The following is a 22,638-nucleotide window of genomic DNA, read 5'->3' on the forward strand; positions in this document are numbered from 1 at the left end:
CCGCCGACCGCCCGGCTTTGGGCCGATGCTTGAAATGCAGAAATTGGAGGGGAAAAAATTTGATTTTTTTTATTATTATTATTATTATTATTACGGCGGGGAGATTTCTGCTGTCGGCAGTCGGGTCCGAGCGTGGGAAATGGGCCGGGGGGTGGGGGGGGACACGCCGGTGACCCCTGTCCCCTCCACTGCAGCTCGGAGAACATCAAGAAACCCAAAAAGGAGAAGAAAAAGAAGAAGAAGAAGAAGAAGCACAAGAAGGAAAAGAAGAAAGACAAGCGGCGCGGGAGAGACGCCTCCGCCTCGTCCTCATCCTCCTCCTCCTCCTCCTCTCCGGAGCGGGACACGAGGTGGCCGGGATGGGACGGAGGGGGGTGGGATGGGGCGTCCCGGTCCCCCACCGCCCCCTGCTCACCTCCCGCTCCGTCCCGCAGGCGCCGGCGGAGGAAACCCGGTGACGTGGACGATTCCTCTGGCAGCGGCCGCCGCTCGCCCAGCCGGAGCCGCAGCCGGAGCCGGGACGGCCGCGGCCGGCACCCGTCGCCACGCCGCCGCGGCAGGAAGAGGAGCCGCAGCCGGTCGCCGCCGCGCCGCCCGCTCGCAGGAGCCGGGGAGCCCAGCGCCCGGCCCCGCAGGTCTTAAATAGTCCATGTTTTTTTAAAGGTGTTATAGGAATTAAAGTCGCAGCTTGGCAGCTGCCGGCGTGCAGAGTCTGGCCGTCGGCGGCAGCGGGAGAGCGCGGCAAAGCCCTGCGGCGCGGGGCGGGCTGCCGGGTGCATCCGCCGGGGACGGACCCCGCCGCTCGCCCGCAGCCGGCCGGGGCGGAGAGCGCTGATGCGTCGGCGTCGATCCGGTCGCGCGCAGCCGCCGAGGTCTTTGAGGGCCGCGCTTTGCCGTCGCGGGCGGTTTTGGACGGCTGGTCGCGGCCGCAACGCTGCACCGCTCTTTGCCCCCATCTGCGGTTCCAAAGGACTTGGATGCAACGATTCCTCTTTTTTTTTTTTTTTTAAATATCTCTTCTTTTAATGCTCTTGTTATTTCTGTTGAAGAGGTTGACGGACAGTTTCTTGCCTTAAACCATTCATTATTAGTTGCAAAATATAAATCTGACGTCACGATGCTGAAAAAAAAATCCCCGTTTTTGCACTCGGTGCTCACGCGTGCTGTGTTGGGTGGGACGTGTCTCCTGCGTGGTCCCCAGCTGTCATCATCCCTTCGCCCAGCCGTGTTCCCAGACAGCAGCTGGTGGCACTGGATGCAGCCGCTGCTGGTTTCTCCAGGTCTTTGGTGCCCATTTTTCCTGCCTCAGGGGGTTGTTGCTGCTTTTTCTTGGTCCTGCGGTGCTTGCGGGGAGCTTGTGCCCCCCCGTTCGTGCTGCCCCGCGCTCGCGTGCATCCGAGCAAAGCTCTTCCCAGAGCTTGCTCCCTTTCCCGCCTCAGCCTCTCCTTGGTCTTTCTCCCCTGCTTGCCCCCTCTGCCAAGGCTCCTACTTTTCCTCTTTGCTTTTCCCAAGCTCTTTAAATCACCGCTGTCATTGCAAGAACATGAGATGAGGAGACAGGGATGGCTCCGTGCCCATCACCCAGCACGGTGGAGCTTGGAGCTGGAGGCCTTGGGTAGAGGTGAGGCTCGGAGATAAGCCACCAGCCAGCCATCCACCTCTCCTGGTCACCTCCCGGCCACCTCCCCACCTGGATGGGGAGCAAGGAACTTCCCCAGCCCTCGCTCCGCTCAACCCTGCCAAAGCGAGCAGATGTCTGGCTGTGAGCATCCTCCTTCCTGCCTCTAGGGACGGGGTGGCTCAAGTCCCCGCGGGCCTGGCCGAGCCCAAACCAGAGCAGAGCTGGTGCTGCCCTGAGCAGCCAGCGTGGCTGCTCGCAGGCTGCTGAGCTCAGATAACATCAGGACATTCCCCCCACTCTTCCTCCTTGCAGCATGAGCTGACAGCAAGTTCTGTGCAGCAGGGAGCAGCATCTGCTGCCCCTGGTCCCTGCCTGCCTCCCCTGTGCCAACACACCTCCGTGACAGTCATCACTCGGGGACTCCCACGTCACCAGAAGCCTCTCTGCTATGGAGGGGGGCTGAGTCGCAGCAGGACATCCACTTGTTTTGGGGATCAGGGAAGGGAGATGGTGATCCTCAGCTCGTGTTACCTTGCTGGGGACTCCACTTATTTCAGCAGCGCGCAGTTGCGTCAGCGGGAGAGCTGGCGCTTCGAGTTCACTTCCGTGCCGGAACAGGCTGAAGTAGATGTCCTGCCCAGTTAGGTGTGCAAATATCCAGATTCAGGACTTGAAATTCAAGGTGTGATGAACAGCCTTGAAAGAGTAACCTGCCTTACGAGAGTGTTGCAATCCCTCGTCACAGCGTTTGCTTCATACTGTTCACCTTTAGCTTCTGCAACAAGCTCGAAAACGGAGTGCAAGGAACAGACACTGTGCTCAGGTAGCCCTTGCTGGGTAACTTCTTGAAGCCTCATCACGCAACTGTGGTATCCCCAGCAGAAGAAAATCAGAACTCCACTGACCAAGCCTCTGTACAAGAGAAGTGAGGCCCAGGGAGACCTTCTACTAAAGACTGGGTTTAGGGTCTGTGCCTACCTGTTAAGTGACTGCCCCGCTGCCTTAGACCTTTAGAGTCTAAGGTGGTGAGTGACAAAGTGCAGCGTCCACTGAACAGGTGAGAAGCTAGGAGATGCACCCAAGTCCTCAACAGCACTCGGCTGTGTCTCACTCATCTGAGAAACTGGATGCCAGGCCAGTCTAGGACTGGAGAACCATGCGCCTGTCTCCTCACTGGCACAGTTGAGGTCCTCTTTGGTAATTATCCAAATTAAGGCCCCACATGGAAGTGCTGTTCCTTTACACCTTTCATTCTATAGGTTTCCAACCTGTGAAACAGGTGAATCAGCTGAAACTCAAGGAAACACAGCATCAGCAGTGCAGCAGCTAGAGCTTTACAATCAGTAATGAGAAGCTGCAGCTGACCAAAGGCAAGGCAAGACCATCAGCCAAGAGTACAGTTTTGGCCCCAAGCCAGAGCTGCAGTGGACTGCTGAAGGGGAAAAAGAAACACCACAGGAAGTTTTTAGGAAGGCAGACTTGGTCTTTTTCTCCCCAAATAACAGGCTCAGTGAACAAGCTGCTTAAATGGGAAAAGCAGGAAGGACCATCTGTTGTGGAAACGATGATGATGGGACAACTGAAGAAGCTTGATAGATGCTTCTGAGGCAGTGAAGAGACTCTAGTAGAAGCTGACTACCAACAGCTGGTACCCAGCTCTCCACCTGCAATAATCCAACTAGGCACCATGAAAAATGTCAAAGATGTGCTGAAGTTTTCATGCAAATTCTGATGTGCCAAAACACTGGTTAGATTTGCATTGTGTTAGTCTTTAGTAAAAATTCAAGCACACAGTACTGCACAAAGATAATACAAAACATGATACCAGTGCAAGTTTCATGAAACTTTTTATTCAACAAGTATTTCATTATGATTCTGCCAAGATGATCAAATGAACAGCAAGGCATAAAAAACATGAAATAGTTAAGAGATTTTATTCTAATAGCTTTAATTACAGTGCTTGTTTGTCGAAATGAAAACTGAAAACAAGTATACAAAACAGTTGATTACTAATTGTGTATTGAAAGCAATAAAGGTTTCCACAACACTAAACAAACCAGTTCTGATAGTTCCTCAAGTTAAAGTTTAACAGCTCCAGCTTCTTCAGTGTTTTATCAAAATACAAAAGAAAAGTAAAGAGGTCTTTTTCTGATGGCAAATCTGAACCTTGCAGTATGAGGGATGCCAAGGGTTTTCACACATATACAGATATGGGATTGTTCCAAAATGGGATTGAGTACTTCTAGAGTGGAATGACTCTCCAAACTCTCATGCTTTTTTTTTTTTTCCTAGACACTATACATAGATGTTTGGTGTTTCTCATGGCAATTTTTACTTAAGTACAGTACTTTCTGTCTATAGAGCTTAGGACTAGTACAGGCTGTGCTTTCTGTGGAAAGGTTTGCCTTCTGGAGTGGTTTACACACAAGAAAAGTACAAAACACTTTAGACAAATACACCAGGCTAAAAATGTGACTTCCAGAAATTATTCAAGTTCAATGGAAGTGATAAACCTCACCTGAACCAAGAGTCAGAAGTTTAGGATGAGTCTGAAAGCTCACCTAAACCAGCTCTGACAAATCTTTTAACAAGTACGAACAAATATGAGCACATACTATGAGCTACGCAAAGAACCAGAGATCTACCAGTTGTAATCTGTACTTTAACCCGATGAAGCTAATTTGGCGTCAATCATTGCTTCACCGTTTCAAAAGAATTAAAAGTCACCGTATTAGAGTTAGAACAGCAGAAGCTATGTCAAACATACTCGTATGTTCAAGTGTTTTTACTTTTCCTTGACTATTTAAAAAAATACAGAATTCAGGTTAAAAACCAACCACCAAAATGGATCTCACAGATCTCACAACCCAACAGAGATAGTATTCAGCTCTACTGCACAATGATCGCTGGCAACCCTTATGTTAATCCATTTAAATCCCTTCCAAGTACTAAACAGTGAGTTGATTCTTTACAATAAAAAAGCTGAGTAATATTGCATAGGAGTACCAGAAACTGCCTCATTGGAAACAAAAACTATTTACATTAAATAAGAAACCTAACTGTTTTCAGGCTTGTATTTGCCACATTTACAGCATGGTGCAATATATACTGTGACAAAAGAAATGAAAACAGCTTCCGGCACTCAATACCACAAAGTAGCACAGTTTGCCACATTAGAGTAAAGCGAAGGGCGAATAGGAGGAAATAAGAGGGAGGGTGGAAAAAGAGGGAAGAGGAAGGTTTATGGTTTCATTTCTGGTTTCGGAGCTGATTGGACAACCAGTCCAGTCCTTCATAGAGACCGTCTCCGCTAGTGGCACAGGTCGCCTGGATATACCAGTTCCTGTGACGAAGAGAATGCAGTCCAAGTTTGTCTGTGATTTCCGCTGCATTCATCGCGTTCGGCAGGTCCTGAGGGAAGTAAGCAGAGTCATTCTCTCTCCTACCAGCTGAGGAGAAATGCCTGCCTTCCTAAACAACTCTAATCAGCAGCTTCAGACCCATTAAAAAAAAGTTATGAGCTTTTAGAGTTTCTCTTTCAGAGGAGCTTAGTAGACTACTTTTGTATTCAAGCTTTTTGTTTCAGAGAAACTCAACAGATTACTTTTGCATTCAAGCTATTTCCCCTATACTGTCAAAAATCTCCAAAGGTTAAAAGCACGATCACCCATTGCTGGTTGCATTATGGGCTACTTCTGTGGAAAAAAAACCCAGAAGTTAGGTGGCTAATGTTTGGATTAAGTCATCATGCCACTCAGCGTTGGCCCAAAACCGCTTACAATTCAAGGGCTGTTTTCATTCACTTTCCATTGAGGAAATGCTTTCTGCCGCTGCAGTTCAATGATTTAAGTTCAAGCTAAACTTTTATCGTGAAGTCATACTTAGCACTCAGCAGCGCTTCTGTTTATAATTCACTTTTCCTGCTACTGGGAAAGACTTAGGGCTTCTTTACCTTTCAGAGCCTGCACAACTGATGAAGCAGGATGCTATTAACTTCTGAGTAACTGAAGTTTAGTTGTATTTAAGACTTGCAACGTTTGGGTTTAACCTACCAAGTTTTTTTTTTTTTAAATACAAACAATAAAAGACAACAAAGTCTCCATTAACTTTGCGGTCTAGAAGAGTACAGCTCACAGTCCAACGCGAGTATATCGAAAGTCAACTCCCTTTTTCCGCCAACACAAGCTGTGCTCTCAAGTGCCCTCACTGCAGGATTAGGGAAGTGGCAGTTTTGGGCGTTCTGGGCTTCTTTTCTGTTTGGAGAAAGCTTAGGTGGGTACAACACCCGAACCAAGCCGATCTAACATCAAACTGGTAGAATTCCTCACTAAAACTGAGAATATGGGAAGTTTCATTAGCCAACACTGTTCTGAAGAGGCACTTTTCAAATGAAAAGAGGGCAATTTAAGTTCTGTTGAAGACAACAAGCCCAGAGATTAATGGACATTTACTAAGTGACAGCATACCTATCATGCTGGAGACATTCACATCAAGTTCAGCAGCTATCAACTCCTAAATATGCAGGGGGTTTTCAAGAGCTCTTACAGAAAGATCTTGCTTGCGCATACCTGTTTGTTTGCAAACACTAATAAAACGGCATCTCTAAGCTCATCTTCTGCCAACATTCTCATAAGCTCTTCTCTGGCCTCGTTCACTCGTTCTCTGTCATTACTGTCAACCACAAAAATCAAACCTAGAAATAAGCAAACAATCAGAACCAGCGAACACCAGACGTTATTTACAAGCAATACCACAGTTCCAGAAGTCAGAACTAAGCTTTGAAGAGAAAGTAATGCAAAACGATACGTAGCAAGAAAAGCACAATTTTTATCCTGTGGTAATTTTGTGTCTGAGAGAAAAAGTCTGCTCTTGCTGAGAGCTAGAGGAAGTGAGCAGCTTGCTTGCATTTGCAATTTTTGGAACTTGTATGTTGGATTTACGTAACTACTCCATATTTTCAAGGAGCAGCAACTCTCAAACTCCTATGACAGGACTCTAATGCATCTATATTTTACATTATAAAGGCCTACCAGTGGAAGAAGTGACATGTCCTCAGTTCACAGGCCCGGTAAGTTTGTAGGAAATGACAAGTACTAAAGACTCTACTTTGGAGTAAAGGCAGAGGAGCTGCAATGCTTTCAGAGGAAAAGCAGAATTCTGAACTCTGATTCAGATGGACGACTGGTTTCTGGATTTCTTTCCACCCCTCTTTGAACCTGCACCAGCTTAATATCACAGCCAGCCCAGCCCACGTGCAAACACACACACACCCTGTTATAATAAACATTTTTCCCAAGAAAATGTCAAGACTATCCGTGTAGGGACATTAAAAAAAACAACTTTTTTATATTCTGGTAACTCGTGATTTAAGCACAAAGACTCACCTTGTGTATTCTGGAAGTAATGGCGCCAGAGTGGTCTGATCTTATCCTGACCACCTACGTCCCACACTGTGAAGCTAATGTTCTTGTATTCTACTGTTTCCACGTTGAAACCTAGAACAAAAATTGTGGCAAAACCTCAGTTAAGCATAGCTGGCCCTCCAACTATTGTATTTTCCAAGTCATGCTCATAGTTTCATCACTGAAAACATTAAGTTTTAATGTTTAAAATAAGCTGAATCTTGCACAAGACCTCAGAGCAGACAAACGCTGATTCTCTGGAATCTGTTTTTCTGAGCACCCACTTCTCAGACAAGCCACCCTCCATTTTTCAGTCTAAACTACCTGACACCCCCAAATCCTTAACAAAATTAGGGTGACTGCCCTTCCACAGCCCATAAAGTGCTGTTCCACAACCAACTGAGGAGAGGGAAGTGAGTGAAAAAGCAGTCATTTAATCTCTTCCCATGCCTTTAGATCTGGCTGTGCTGTCTTCACAACACAGCTTCAGCGAATGTTGGTACTGACTGGCACGTCAGGGCGCAGCACTAAGTCACTTAAATCAACAACGTGGCAGTTGAGATACTGCTGCAAACGACAGGACTCAAATCTCAAAGCAAGCAGTTTATATAAATGAGGAAAAAAAAAATCTTACCTATAGTAGGAATAGTAGTTACTATTTCACCAAGTTTAAGTTTGTACAAAATAGTAGTCTTTCCTGCAGCATCCAGACCAACCATTAGAATACGCATTTCTTTTTTGCCAAAGAGGCCTTTGAAGAGGTTAGCAAAAATATTTCCCATGGTTGAGATATGTTCTCACTGGCCAATAAGTCTAGAGAAAGAGATCACAGCATCGCACAGTTAAAACCGGTTCTGTTCTGACCACCAAATCAACCACCAATAAACCAGACGAATATGAACTCTTTAGGCATCCAGACACACAGTACACAGTTCTTCCCATACTGAAGCAATGCAAACACCAACAGATAAGCCAAAACTTACCCGAATAAAAAGAAGTGGTTCTGAGTGCTTTAAAGCTTTTGAATATTCTTTCAGAGATTTTAGTACCAAATACTATTCTCACTTATTTGTGGCAGAAGCAAACCACAAATGATGCAACTGACTGCTTCAGGTACTTTGTCCCCCATTGCTATGGCGTAATTTATCTACTGCCTAAGGTGTCACTGTAAAATCTCTTTTTCTAATTGACCTACAGTTTAAAAAAAGTTTACACTTGAGTTTAAGAAAGTTTAAACTCATGTCTTTGTCGCTTAGTGCGCTGATAGTTTCTTCTTTGGGCAGAGGAAATTCAAAATACAGCTCGAATTCTCTCCTACTCAAAACAGTTTCCTTCCTCTCCAGCCCTTAGGAAGTGGCCTGCCAGCACAGCGTAAACACAAAGCGATATTAGCTTCATTAACATTGAAGACCTTCTCTAGAAAGCAAGTCAATGTTTACTGAAGCTCAACCATCAAAAATTAATAATTATATTAAAGGAGTCAGGCTTAGAAATGAATGCTTCTCCGCTCACTGTAAGCTGTTCAGTTGGGATGCTCATAAATGATTAAAAATATCTGAAGCTTCCTGTTTTAGGAACCGAGGAAGTCGCCTCTTGATTGCTGCAGTTACAGAACACTCGCTGTGCCCTTGGAATGGGATCCACTGCTACCTATTTCCACAGCTTTTCCAATTTTTTTTAAGCCTACTACTATGCCATTTACAGCAGAGCTTAACACCACCCCAGAAATATTATTCTGCTGCTGTAAGACATGAAAATTCATACAGAAAGTAGCCTTAAAGCTTTACAGCAAAGCAGAGATGGGGATGTTACATGGCACTAGTGACAATTCACACCTTTACTACTGCTTTATCTAGAAAGTCTCAGACAAGTTTGAAAAGAAGAGCCTGAGACCGACTGAAAAAACAAGTCTAAGATAGCAGGAACATATAGAGTCAGGACGTCTAACATTCAGGGGTTGGGCTTCCTGTAAACCAAGTCACACAACTCGAAGTGCAATATTAAATTTCAATCCTATCTTGAAGATATTCGGCACATCACGATGCAGTTGTAAGCCTGAAGCAGAATTCCAAATAGAAGTTTGCTTTCTAGCACATCAATTTAAGACGATTAAACCAAGTTTTGAACTGAAAATTTAATCACTGCACCACAGACCAAAAAAAAAAAGAAATCTCGCTCTGCTCTGTTTAGCCCGATGCAAAGAACATATGAAATCTGGCTTCCTCATTCAACACAGATCTAAGCAGTTCTGCTGTTCCCAGGAAGTTCTGCTCGAAACAATTTTTAACCCAAAAGCTCAGCGCTGTAACACTAACAGTCACATGTCGCTGCAGAGACAGCTTCACAGTCAAGTTCACAGTACGCTCCAAAGTTCCTGAATGACATCAAGCACACCAGCTCGCTGAAGAAACTGAAGTCCAAGATGCATTTGTTTTACACGACTGAAACTTGAGAGGATTGAAACTTTTAAAACTAAGCTGGCTCCTCTATGAGCCAGACAGGGCAGTCTACGGATTAAAACCAAACAAAAGGCTTAGAAGTTCTATTACGCCACCATTTCCTCCATATTCCTGAAGTATAACCATGAATATTCAGCTGCCGGTTGAATATATGAAAGCTGTGTAAACAGAAAAGTTAATTAGAAAGTAGAGAAAGCATTTCTGCTAGAGTCCCTATTTATCCAGATCACTCTTTCAGACAGCAGGAAATCTCACTCCTCAGCAGTCAACAGCAACTCTTGCTGGGCCGGAGGGGAGGGAGGTTATAAAGCTTTCCTTTGTCTGCCTGTTCACGCTGCCTCTATTTTCTACCTCATCTGAAAAGCAGTATTTGGGTTTGAACTGTTATCTGTTACCACAGCTGTTATAACCCTCCAAAACGAGTTTAAGAACTTCTGTAGCAAGACAAATTTTTAAGGCCCTGCAAATGAATTATTTTTAGTTCCTGCATGTTTAAAAGAATAACAGGTTAGGTTATTAAATGCTCAAGATCAACAGCTGTAATGAAGTAACACAAATTAATATTTGCTTTTACATTCACAACATCTTCCCGCCCCTTGCCGAAGTCACATTCTGGGCTTCACAAGTTGCTTGCACTTGCCGATAATCTCAGCGAAGCCCCTTAGGCCCTTATTCTCTTGGTGTCTGACCATTCCTAGGTCAAGTCTGCCCCCCAGCCCCGAAGTGTAGTACTCAGCTACTTTCACAGTGCTCACCCTCCTTAGTTTGATTTTCTGTGAAGAATGAGAAGACAGGCTGAAGAACTTCCTCCATTTCCTTCTTGTTCCCTACACATTCTTACTATCCAAACCACTTCTGCAACTACTTTGGTACTCCACAATCCAGAAGGTCTTTGTTTAAATAGAGAATGGAAATGTCTCACAGATTTTATATATATATATACACACATATATATATATACACACACACACATATATAGAGGGGGGGGGGGGGGAGGGAGAGAGAGAGAGAGAGAGAGAGAGAGAGAATGTTTAGACGTTCACTAGAAAGTAGCAGCATCGTTTCCTAAAAAAGAAAAATATTGTTACGAGAAACCCATCTGCAAAATTCCCACAAGCTGTTGTGGTTCCCACCAGAACACTTCTTGGATGCTGCTGGGACAAAAGAGAAGGCCTCCGTCTTCAACGTCAGCAGCAACGTCCTCTAACCGGTGGCTAAGAATCAAGTTCGCCTATTGTCACAGAAAAGGAAAATCGGTCTATCCATCTGACAACGCTTTACAGGCTTGTTCACGTTTGCGATGAGATGGCAGGGTATACAATCACATACTTATTCCTATATATTTTTCTATATTGCACTCCTCTCACTACACTGTCCCTGCCAGTATTTGATTACTTTGTATTACCTAGGCATAAGCACCTTGAGTTCCTTCCTCAGCATTAACAAAAATCCTCAGCCACATCATTATCAGAACAGCGACCGATTATCTCCAATAGTCAGGTCTCTGCTTTTTCGGCCAGTCGCGCTGTCAAACAACGCAGACCCTATCGCACTGGAAACCGCTGCCACAGTTCAGAACTGCTTCCCATGACTTCATTACCATCCGTTAATGCAACTCAGCTGAGGGATCATGCGATTACTTCTAGTGTACTCCAGCACAGAGTCTGCTTAGTTTAATTCTCATTTCAGTCAATTAGTCGGACTCCATGAACACGCTGAAAATACGGGGAGATTTAAGACACCTAGGTTCACCAGGCCTCCCAGTCACTTCTCAGGCACCTTCAACATTTGCAGTCTTGTCTATATCGAGATTTGCCCATACGCTACCTATATTCTATGCTGAAGCATAACTTTCTATTTTCCTTAGCTCAGATTAAATGTTGTCGGTAACTGGTAAATCGATACTTTTAGAGGCTTAACAAGTTCAAAAAAAAAGTCTGAAAACATGAAAAGACTACAGCTTATGAGTTGTTTATACTACTTCAGAACATCTTCAAAAGAGGCATTTATGAGGCTAAGCAGAAAGACTTGTGCATGAAAGGGAGTGACCGAGCGAGCAGCACGGACGGCATTTCTGCAGCCTTGTAGTCTGTGAGCACCCTCGCCGTGAATTCAGTTCCTAAAAACAGAAGCCCATCACTCCTCACCAAGCCCAAATCACACCAAAATAGAATCGCCCTCTTTGGGACTTTTGTTTCTCCCTGCTAATCCATGCACTGAAGCACACCTTAACATATTCCACTCCACCTCAAGATCTGCACAGCAGTAAAAACCTGCCAGGCAGGTTCAGTTAAGATAAACTGTGTCACTGGTAAACAGTGAGAAAGACTCACTGGATAAGACTGCAGTTTTGTTTCAGGACACAAAGCATTTTCAGCAGCTTATTTTCTAGTAACTGATACATTAGATGAGCAATTAGGAGTGCAGGCAGCCTTTTCCAGAAAGCCTCAGTGTGACGAGAGTTAAAAATGAACGAACGGCCTGCAGCAGTGGTCAGTCTGTGGTGTCCGCTGAAGCGATACAGCAATTGAATTAGAACTTGCTTCTATTAATTGCAGATGGTCAGAATAAAAGCTGAGAAGTATCTCAAGACTAAAGATAATTCTATGTTTAATCTTTCGTAGCATTTTGTAGTTTAACCATGCCTTAACGCACGTCAACGTCATTTCATTCAGTCTGCTTATGTTGAGAAGTCAACTGTGCTTCGATTTCCACACTCCACGGCTGAACTGCTACACCACAGATATATGACCATAAGGGTGTGCAGTTATTAAAGAAGGTACAGCTGCACCTTGAAATCTCAGAAAAATCTTAATTTTGCACCTCTGGAAGAGTTCTTTTGAGGACATAAATCAAACTTCACTGAGCCAAGAGTTATAGCAAATGCCCTGGTTTCACTCAGTTTTATACCACTTCTCTAAACATATCAGAGCAGACGAAATCAGAGGCTGAGGTAGGAGATGCCATGTGCATTACCTAATTGGACAAATTATGCCTGCACTATAAAAAATACAGTTCTTTCACTTCTACATATCAACACTTACCACATACGGCTTCCATGGTACAAGTTTTGAGCATTATTTTTTCAAAGCGGTATAACAAAAGTGGCTGGGCGCAATCATTTTGTCAGTCTGTTCTCTATAGCGGATACCACCAGCAGCAATTAAGATCAACAACAACAAAAAAAGCTTGTCTGCCTACTCTCCTCACTATACGCTCCGAGATACAGAAGTATGGAAGGCATTTGATGACTTTGGGAACTATCAGATCTCCATTAGGAGTTTCCTACCTTTTTTTTAATGCCTATTTCAAGGAGAGACTAACCTACCAGAGACATACAGCATGACAGTTCTAATCAACCAAAACATCAATGCTAAAGCAAAAGCTGAAAACCCTATCAGTAAAGAGTGATATTTCAGATACAGGTTTACCAAGTCTTTTTCCCCGGTAGCTCCATGCTACAGTTGCAATTACGTATGTTACTGCTCTGCTGAACGTTTACTGTAGCTTGTTCTAGTTGCTTAGATATCTGTGGTAAATAAAACCGGTGTGCTTATGAAGAGAACTGACTTACTATCAAAAGCACATGTCTCTGTTTAAAAGAGTAAAATCTACTCTACATTGGCCTGAGCATTAACTCCACCTCTAATGCAATTAAAACCCAAACACATAGATCCTAAACCGATATTAGCACTTAAACTGGTTATCAGTCACAGGAAAACAAGAATTAATCGATTTGGTATTTAATAGAAATATTCATTTGGAATTTAGTCATTCAGTACCAGTCAGCCTGCATCACATTTCTACTTTATAGCGTTCTGGAAGATTTTAAGTTAAAAGCACAGCATGCCAAGGTATCATAAACAGAAAAAGCAAAATATTATATACAAAAGATCATGAAACCCATGAGTAAAGAAGATGGATTTAAAAAAAAAAAAAAAAACTTTCCCAAGTTCAACAACTGCTTTTGGAGTAATGTGCAAGAACAGGCAAAAAAATTAAACTTAAGCGCAAATCTAACTCAGCAGTTTGTTCTTTACTATTTAAAGACCGATTTAGAAGAGAATGTGAGAAGTGATCCAACAAGGATCAAACACTACAGAAATTTTAGAATTAATCTAGGACCATTTTACACCACCACTCAGCAGGCACGGACAGTTAAATACAGCTGCATTCTTTTGAACTCGAAGTAATTTCTTTGCAGATTAAAATGTGCTGCTACAGCAAATTTTGAAAAAAGCTCTCGATCAAAACACTTTTTATACAGCTATGGTGGCCCGATACGTTACTGTTCAAATACAGGAATATTCAGCTATTTTTATGAGCTGTTCACTGGCCTTCCAAATCTGATAACCTCAATGAAAGATCACTAAATATCAACAAGCCCTTTAACTCAGAGACCTTAACACTGGAATTAACTTAAATAACAGTTTTCATTTGACTTACCTGAGACTTTAGACCATACTGCAAGACATCAAGCATAGATTAAGTTCAAAAGTTAAGAGTAGCTACCAAGTATGCTAGGTTCCTTCATCAACATGGATTTATTGGGGGATTAAATGCCATCATAATAAAGACTACCTCAAAAACCACTTTCTCAGAGCTTGTCATCACTCGTAAGCCCCCACTCTTTTTTAGTCATATCTGTTAAAGCCAGGGGAATGTTAACTGATCAACGCCAACCACTGCAGCAGTTTTCTCCATGTCACAGTGGAGGTGCTTGTGCCATGTCTGGAATGGAGACGATGTCTTAAATGATAGCCTCATTGTGCATTTGTCTTTTAGAGAAGATTAGAGAAAATAAAGCACTGATTTGAAGCGTCATGTAAAAATAAAAAATTAAGCTATATAATTGTACTCCCATCTAAAAGTGTTTAGATGGATTTGGCCACCTAAAGCTTGCAATTACCAACTAAAAAGCATCTAGATGCTGCACATTCAGGTCAAATGACGAACAAGTCAGTCACAAGTGAGAAATTAGGCAAAGAAAATCCAACAAAGAGCTGTTCCTTAGGTAGCATCTTCATTCAACTTAAGTTGAACATCTTGCTGTTTATACACATTGCCCATATATAGCATTTTCCAAACATTGTAAGATTCTTTTGAGAACACAGGGATCAGACTGGCAGGAAAACAGAAAATATTTCCATTTGCAAGCTCAGAACAAGGGCAAAAGAACACAAAAAAGGAAAAGTTTCCTTTGGAGTGATGCACTATTTCCCAGGTTATTGATCTCTACCTAATGAGGGCCTACACCACAAGAAGTTACTCCTAAAATACCAGGCAGAAAAGGAAAATACCAGTGTCTGGCAAAGAAAAGAGAGTAGTCTGCTTAATTTGGTATTCAAAAACCAAATCAGATTTATCATCTTACTCTCCTTGAGGTAGGGGAAGCAAGCTACTTCTGTTTCACAGTAAAATCTCTAGCCATTTAAAGCAAATATATACTACCATGCATAACTCAAAAGCATGCAAACTAACACACAGGAACAAAACACACATCTGGTCCCCAAAATATTTTATTTAAAAGACAGGCTGGCAGGTGGAAAAGTACAGAAGCCACTGTTCACATTTGTAGATAAAGCACATCCATCACTTCCCTACAGACTGTCTGTAACTGCTCAGAAAAAGAAGCGGTGCTGAGAATGTAACTGTGACACCCAAGTTTTGACTGCAACTACACCTGCACCTGTTAAAGGGTGGATATTCTTATTACCATGGGAACTGCTCATTACAAAGCATGTGTCTTCAGACAAGCCCTGTACAGTTTGAGGCCAAATTATTCACAACTTTTAAAAACTTAAAACTCAAGCCAAATAACCTGTTATTCATTCCCACTAACTGGAGAGTTAAGTCAACATTTACACTCTTAGTAGAAATGGGAAGAACTTGCATGAGAGCCTCAGTAATAAAATTGGTTTATGGTTTGGGGGAAATGTCAAAGGAGAACCTACAACTAGCTATTTATTACATACTAGATAATCAGCATATGAATAAGAGCTATATTAAACCTCGGAGTCTTATTAGAACCAAAACATCAGCAGAGGTAGTGCCACAGTCCGTCAATGTTTGCAAGGGCTAGAAACAAGAAATCAAACTGGATACTTGCAAGCAGAAAGACAAAAGTGCTGAATAACACAGAAAAAACAGCTGTTGTAGTAGGAAGCTGGTTCTAAACTTCTTTACTCATCAGTTAAAGAAAGGGAATGATGGCTGAGAACAGTGATACAAACTCTATAGCATTTCAGTAGCAAAACTTTCAACAGATTTCTAAAAAGAAGCAAAACTATTTCTCTTAAGAAAAGAGTTATTAATTTATGTTCACAAAGTCTATCCACCGTAAGGAACTCAAGATATTAAAATGCTTGTGAAGGCTGTTGAAATCTGTGAGAATTCTAGCTGGAAAGTCCATCTTTGCACATCTCAGCAGTTTTTCCAAACTGACCTTTTGCTTTTAAAGCAAGATGCTTCTTCAACTCCAACCCTACAAATCCAGCTGAAAGCCTGTATTTGAGCTTTTCCTTCTCTCACCAATTAACATAATCAATAGCTCAGGTGATAACTCTGCCTCAGTGAGATGTATGAACACCACTACTTAAAGCAGGTTTTCAATCAGGTGTAACTAGAGCACAACACAGTTTGAGCAGTTAGAAGAAGGACCAAAATCCACCCCTTTCCCTCCTCCCCCGCCGCCCACTTTGTTTGCCTTGAAACAACTGTAACTCTAGTCCTGCCCCTCACTTGGCAAGCATGACTAATGCACACAAGGAATTGCGTGCACTGGTCAAGAATGCACCGCTTTTGCCCAGTCCCTTTTCAGATTTGGCAGGTATTTCACAACTAGACAAACTCCAAAATTCAGCAAATGCCGTAGCAGGGACCGATCCACATTCAGAATGCTGCATTCAGACATTCACATTCTAACCTCATTCCAGGTTCTTAAGGTATGATCCGGCAATTATTACATTTGTCATAAACTATCACAGCAGTAAGGGCTGTTCAGAGTGGAAGTGACATCTGCTTGAGCCATCTTCACTCCTGAGGCTCTGGCACAGTAGAAGGGTCAATAAACTTGGCAAACAAAGAGATTAAGAGGTTCAAGTGAGGTAGGTTTCCTCACCCTTTCACCCAATATAATTAGCACAATTGAGAAAGTAGTCCAACAGGGTTCTCTAGCACTGCAGACAAGGTGTGTTGTTAATAGAGGAAACAAGTGGCATCACACCAGCCTCCTAAATGTAGGTTTCAGAGAACCCTTTGCTTTCTATAGCTGTAAGACTATGACTACTTACACTGACAATTTAATTACAAAATTTCATGAGGAAAAGCGGAGCAGCAATCCTCAGTTCAGCTGGAGAGGGTTCCCCCCTCCCCTCCCCCCCAAGTTCTTCAAATCAGTAGTAAAAATAGTAATAACTGCATTGCCAAATGACCTTGGACAATTCACTTCAACTTGATTTCTTTGCCTGAAAAATAAGGTTAGCAAAATATTCTTCAAAGAGGTGTTGTAAGACTTATCACTTACAAAACAAAGTTCAAAGTGTTATATAAATAGTTCACGTTTTAGCTATTAACAAAACTACATTTCAAAACAAGACTCTGGACACAACTCTAATCAACCTGTGGAATTTGGTTTGGCAGGAACCTAGCAGCAGAGCAACAAGGTCAATGTCAAACACAACATTTAGGCAGTTTTATGACCCGAGAGAGTTTTAGTTATGTTCGATCGGGGCAAACTGATTCCTCCGTGAAGAGGTTTGCATAGCTAGCCTACCACTTTAACAGATAAAGGATATCAGCCCATAAAGTATCATGTTAATTACTCACAGAGGCAGGACATAGTACTTTCGGCCACAGCATAATATCCTTCCATTGGGACCCACTATGCCAAGGAAAATTGACCTTCTGGATCAGCAAACCCAAGCGACAGACGTCAAACAGAGCTTGTTCCAGGCTAAAAATCGACTTACCTTCACCCTCCCAGCCCAGCACGAAGCCCAACACGGCAGCTAAAAGTTTATTAGGCAAATAACCTCTCTTACGGGTTTCCCCCGAGCTTCGTCTCCCCTACTAGGCCAGCGAGGCAGCGAGCTCGGCTACGAGGAGGAAGCGCAGGAAACCTCTCCCCGCTCTCGGGCGGGGCAGGCCGGAACGGGGGAGTTCGGGGCGGGCGCGGAGGCCCATCCCGCCGCATCCCGCCTAATCCCTCCGGCAGGGGGAGCGGCGCCGCGGCCTGGCGCAGAGCTGGAGCCGTTCCTCCTCCTCCTCCCCCCCCCTCCTCCTCCTCCGGGCCCGCGGCTCCCCGCCGCCTGCACTGCGGCCTGGCTGCGGCGGCGGCGGCTCCCCCCGCCCGCCGCCAAGCGGGGGCTGAGGGCGGGCAGCGCCCGGGCCGGGCCCGCAAGGCCCCGCCGCCGCCGCCGCCTCCTCCTCAGCGCCCAGGCCGCGGCGCCTCACACCCCGCCGCGGGCCTCCCCCCCTCTCCTCCCGCGCCGCCGGGGCGGCAAGCAGGGCGGGGAAGGGCCCGCGGGCTGAGGGGAGGGCGGCGGCGACCTACCGGCGTCGGCTGCTGCCCCGGGCAGTGGGTCTGGCTGTGCTCGGGCGGTCCCGCTCGGAGCCGGCTCCCCCCTGCCGCCGCTCAGCCTCTCTCCGCCCAGGCACACAAGATGGCGGCGCTCGGCGGCCACGTCAGTGCCAGCCCCGCGCGCGGCACCACGGGTAACCGAGGAGGGCGAGCGGGAGGCGGGGCCCGCCGCGGAGGGGGCGGGGCGCCGCGGCGCCGCGGCGCCGCAAAGGGGCGGGGCCTGGCGGGAGGCCACGCCCCCTCACCTCTCCCCCCTCCCTCCCCCTCCCATAGCGGAGGTGGCGCGTGGGGGCGCGCGGGCTGCGCGCGTGGGAGCGCGCGCCCCCCCCCCCCCCGCGGGACCCGGCGTGCAGGGGGGCACAGGGCTGCGTGGTGCATGCGAGCAGCCATGCAGCGTTGTGCCGTGTCACGCTCTTTGGGGATGCCCGCACCCCTCGTGTGTTGCCATGCAACATTGCACTGTTTGGGGATGCCTTTTGGGGCCTTTTGGGATGCAGGCTGGCTCTCAGCACCCACGGGTGCCACAACACCTTGCGGGGTGGTGAATTAACCATGCACAGTGCAGACATAACGGAGCTGCCTCAAATCCCCAAGAGAGACTCTACGGGCTGATTTATCCAAAAAAAAGCAGGGCCACGGGGTTTGGGTGAGGGAGAAAACACACGGGAACTGTGGTTTTTTTTCCTCTCTCTCTTTTTTGCAAAATAATCCCCTAACGCGGGGCTTGCGGGGGGATTTGAGGAGCCGAATAACGGAGCAAGCTTTGCCGCGAGCAGATCGCTTCCCCGCTCCTGTACCCTCACCGGTGTCCCCGTCCCGTCCGTGCAAAACACCGGTCCGAAGCAACAAATCCCCGTCTGTTTGCAGCCCTTTGGCAGGAATGCAGAAAATGTCACTTATTCCGACCAGGGGGGAAAAAAAGAAAAAAATCGCAAGGCAGTTTGGGGAACGGCGACTTCGGGAGCCAAAATTTGGCCCCGGCGCTCTGAGTCACTGATGATGCAAGAGGCAAACTTTGCCCGGTGACTCACTTCTGGGAAGAAAAAGGCCTCTTTTTGCAACGGGCAGGGCAGACCCATTCCCTCCCTTTTTTTTTTTCCTGTGGAAAGCCTGTTTGGGGGGGGGGCACAGGAAAAAGGAGCCCTTTGGGCGGCTCCACTTGCCCGCCGGGTGCTAGCGGTCGAGCAGGAGCCTGCTCTGCTTTTGCAGCTCGGCCGCTTCGGAGCCGGAGGGTTTTCCTCGCCGGGCCGGCCCGGCTGCACCCTGTTCTCGCTGGCTTTTGCAAAAAAAAAAAAAAAAAAAATCGTGTTTATCCAAGGCGATTTTCTGAGGTTGTAAAAATACCTGCCAATACCTGCTCGCTTGTGAAATGCTTTTCCTTTTACATCTGCCCGGGGAAAAAGCGATTCATTACCTTTCCTACAGAAAAAAATAGCAATTATTCCCCGGATTTGGGATCTTGGAGTCGCCTGCTGGGCCGAGAAATCGCGACCTGGTGCTTGTGTTTTCGCATGCCGCTAGCAAAAGGCGGGTGGATTTGGGGAGGGGAAAAGCAAGCGAAACGCTCAATGCAGCAAAATGAGGTAGCAAAATAATAATTTTGCAGCAGGAGCTTGTTCCAGCCCCATCGATGAAGCGGAGCTGAAGGCCGGCGTGGGAGCAGAAATGCTCCAGGTGGGTCCAGGTCCCATCTCCCACAGCCCTGCAACTGCAAGAGCTTTCGGTTTTGCCACGGTTTCTCCGAGAAAAAGCCAACTTTTGGGGGCAGAGGGACCCATGCGGCTGGAGTTCCCACAAGGGTCTTTTTTGAGAGCATCTCGGATGTAGGACCAAAGCACGGAGAGTCAAGGGAGCAAACTGGTGACCCTTCCATGGGCAACCCTTCCATGAACGTCCTGTGGGGTGAGCTGAGCTGGGGCTGGTCACCCAACCAGGCTTAGCCCCACGCACAGCAATGCCAAGGCATATTGCCTTCCTTCATCCTACCTCCACCCCGTTGGAGACCCTACCAGAGCTATCCCGAGTTCTCTTGTGGAGGAGAGATACTGTCCACGTATCAAGACACGCGACAGGAGCATTACAGCATCCCATTTGGAGAGTTTTATGCAATTTTCTGGAGTTCCACTGATGAATTTAGACTTAGGCAAAGCGCAGGGAAAACCAGGCTTTTCAAAAGCGCCCCGCTACTAACCTGCCTCGGGATACATGGACCACGGCAGCCCAGTCCATGTGAGGCAGAGCAGACCGGAGAGCCTGAACCCCGAATACCCACACTGCGACTTGGCTGGGAAACCTGATGCCGCATCGTCGTGGAAAACTGGTTGACCATCGCCAGGGTACCATGACGCTGTGGAGGTTTTGACGTGGCACACGTCCTTTTGTCTTTAGCGGCCACGTGCGGCTAAAACCTGGGTTTTAAACGCTCAGGTGAAAGATTTCACCTGTGGTAGCGAGATGCCCCGAAATCCCTTGGTTCGCTAGCAAAAGCTGCCACCTCTGAAATATTGCATATCTGGGTTATTATCACAGCTTCTTCCAGGATCGGAATGAACTTTCGGCCGTTTTCCATCATCAGAACCTCATTAGGTTGTGCCGCCGCTAATCGACACCCGCGAGCCCGCCAGCTTGCGTCGAAGGGGAAGACAGAAGTCGCCCTGGGAGCCGCCGATCGCTGTCGCGGCCAGCCCAGGCCCTCGGTGCGCTTTGACCGCCCGCAAGAATGACGGCGATTGTTTCGGAGGCGAGCGGAGAGATGGAAACCGGCCCGATCAGGACGTCGACGTCAGGTCGCCATACCCCCGTCGGACACCTGCGCGGCGGAGAAAAAAAAGCAGGCGGCGGCTCTCGGAGTCCGGCTCCTGCGAAACCAGCCGGAGACGTCACGGCCGCTCTCGGCCGCCCGCGCCTTGAAGAGCTTTCTTTGTGCCGACCGTCCTGCCAGCTGTTGCGTGGAGACGGAGAAGCTGTGAAAGAGCTGCGGCTGGAATAGCGGTGGGAGAGAGAAATACCAATACGCAAGGGAAATCCCGCTCCGTTTGCGGCTAGGTCTGCACGGGAGAGGGAAGGAGGGTGGGCTGCAAGAGGAAGGGCTGCAGAGAAGGCTCTTGGTTAGTGAGAGGACCTGGCATAGAAAGGAAGTAAAAAGGTGCCTAAAGCCTAAATGATTTCGTTTTATTTTGTATGTCTACAAGGCAGGTCATTCCCTGTTCCCTTTTACAGTCACTGCAGAGAAACAGGGAGCTTAGGGTGAGACTCGGCACCCTCTCCTAGGTATCTCCTTCAGGGTGAGATGACCTGTACCTTCGTCTCCGCTGACTGGACTGACTCGATCCCCTCAGGAGACCCCAGGCATCTGGATGCGGTGGAGATGTCTCCATTGTAGGACACGAGGTCCTGAGCGACCTGATCCAGCGTTAGGCCTGCTCTGAGCAGTGTTGGACCAGAGACCTCCAGAGGAGCCTTCAGCATCAGTCCTGTGGTGGTATCTTCACTTAGTCAAATAGCTCCATCCCTGCGTGGCAGGAGTCAGACAGGTGGGTCCAGAGAGGCAAGAGATGTCCTGGGCTGACGTTCTGCAGAGCGTTATGCAGAGCTCAGGGTGGTGGTGGGGGGGGTCTCACAGCCGGCCCCAGGAAAGCTTCTTCTCAAACTTCGGAGCCACCAGTGACACCTCCGCAGGAGGCCTGCCTTCCTCCAGTGCACATTTTGGGTCTCAACCTTCTGCGTTGTCCAAGGGGCCTCAAAACTGGCAACAAGCTTGCTTCCTGATGGATGTGTTGCCCCAGCCTGGACCTGGCATTGTAACAGGACTACTGATCTCGTGGGACCCATAAATGAGCCAAAGCCTGCTTATCCCGTGCTGGGAGCAGACTTCATGAGTACAACGGGGCTGTTTGTAGGAGAGCAAGCAGGCTGGGCTTAGCCCGACACCTGCGAGAGCAGCTGGTCGGTACTTGGGACGTTTTTAAGACAAGGAGGGGCATGTCAGGAGCGAATCCAGAGAGATCAGCCATCCAGTGTCTTCCTCCTCTTTATTTCTAAACTTTAATGTGGTTTTTTTCACTGTCCCCCACACACCTGGAACTGGAGACCCTTCCCCTTCTTCCCCTGAGCCCCGAAGGCAGGGATCTGGGACGAATGAGCCGTGTGTGACGGGATCGCACAGCAGCCTCCAAAGCTTGCTTCGAGCTGCAGCGGGCTTCGCTTGTGGTGTCCCGGTGGAGAAGGATCATGAGTCTTTTTCGCAGGCCCAAGGCAAGTCTGCTGATGTCAAAAGACAGTTTGACCTCAGTGCGGGGCTGGGCATGCGATACAGAGACCAAAGCAAGCAAGCAAACCTTCCCAAGGCCCCATTTGCTGAAATTCAAGTGTAAATCGACCTCAGCTTCCTGCTTGTACGGCTCATCTTCCCGGTATCTGAGTGATCCTACCATCTAACTGCAGAGAATGACATCCTCGCTGCGGGATGCTGTCAGTGCCAAAAGTTCGTAGAGGTTCATGGGAGGAAAAACCCATCAAGGACTCTTAAATACAAGGGCACCAGCTCTGGCTCTGTGCGTCCCTGGCACAAGTGCT

General features: G+C 46.8%; 2 protein-coding genes and 1 long non-coding RNA gene across 8 annotated transcripts in view; 2 read left to right on the forward strand and 1 right to left on the reverse strand.

Moving 5' to 3' along the window:
• The window catches only part of C2H1orf35 (chromosome 2 C1orf35 homolog), a 7,421-nt gene extending 2,645 nt beyond the window's left edge, over positions 1-4,776 (forward strand). For 2 of the 5 annotated variants that reach the window (XM_067292046.1, XM_067292047.1), the window contains exons 8-10: positions 195-350; positions 435-635; positions 2,394-4,776. In XM_067292046.1, the coding sequence (XP_067148147.1) occupies positions 195-350; positions 435-635; positions 2,394-2,448 (412 nt within the window). In that variant the 3' untranslated portion in view covers positions 2,449-4,776. Of the gene's footprint in view, positions 1-194; positions 351-434; positions 636-1,512 lie in introns of all 5 variants that reach the window. The other 3 variants (XR_010883544.1, XM_067292048.1, XM_067292049.1) reach the window with 3 other exon arrangements.
• On the reverse strand, positions 3,452-18,134 carry ARF1 (ADP ribosylation factor 1). Of its 2 annotated transcripts, none has more exons than XM_067292053.1 (5): positions 18,037-18,134; positions 7,658-7,836; positions 7,006-7,116; positions 6,190-6,314; positions 3,452-5,032 (listed from the first exon to the last, which is right to left on the reverse strand). In XM_067292053.1, exons 2-5 carry the CDS (start codon positions 7,803-7,805, stop codon positions 4,871-4,873), a joined length of 546 nt encoding a protein of 181 aa, XP_067148154.1. In that variant the 5' UTR covers positions 7,806-7,836; positions 18,037-18,134; the 3' UTR covers positions 3,452-4,870. The 2 variants fall into 2 exon arrangements, with proteins under 2 accessions (XP_067148154.1, XP_067148155.1); XM_067292054.1 differs by lacking the exon at positions 18,037-18,134 and adding an exon at positions 17,453-17,473.
• Positions 18,135-18,148: 14 nt separating this feature from the next.
• LOC136991320 (uncharacterized) lies at positions 18,149-20,620 on the forward strand. The gene is made up of 3 exons (XR_010883545.1): positions 18,149-18,197; positions 19,670-19,737; positions 20,593-20,620. It is a non-coding gene; the product is annotated as an uncharacterized lncRNA (long non-coding RNA).
• Positions 20,621-22,638: the final 2,018 nt, after the last annotated feature.

This window comes from Apteryx mantelli, chromosome 2 (genome assembly GCF_036417845.1).
Source record: "Apteryx mantelli isolate bAptMan1 chromosome 2, bAptMan1.hap1, whole genome shotgun sequence".
NCBI lineage: Eukaryota > Metazoa > Chordata > Aves > Apterygiformes > Apterygidae > Apteryx > Apteryx mantelli.

Bases quoted from the DNA above. Each gene is read 5' to 3' on its own strand.
- ARF1 (XM_067292053.1), bottom strand. From the start codon at position 7,805: ATGGGAAATATTTTTGCTAACCTCTTCAAAGGCCTCTTTGGCAAAAAA. The intron at 7,117-7,657 runs GTAAGATTTTTT...TTTTTGTTCTAG, and splicing joins AACTACTATTCCTACTATAG to GTTTCAACGTGGAAACAGTA. The intron at 5,033-6,189 runs GTATGCGCAAGC...TACTTCCCTCAG, and splicing joins TAGTGTTTGCAAACAAACAG to GACCTGCCGAACGCGATGAA.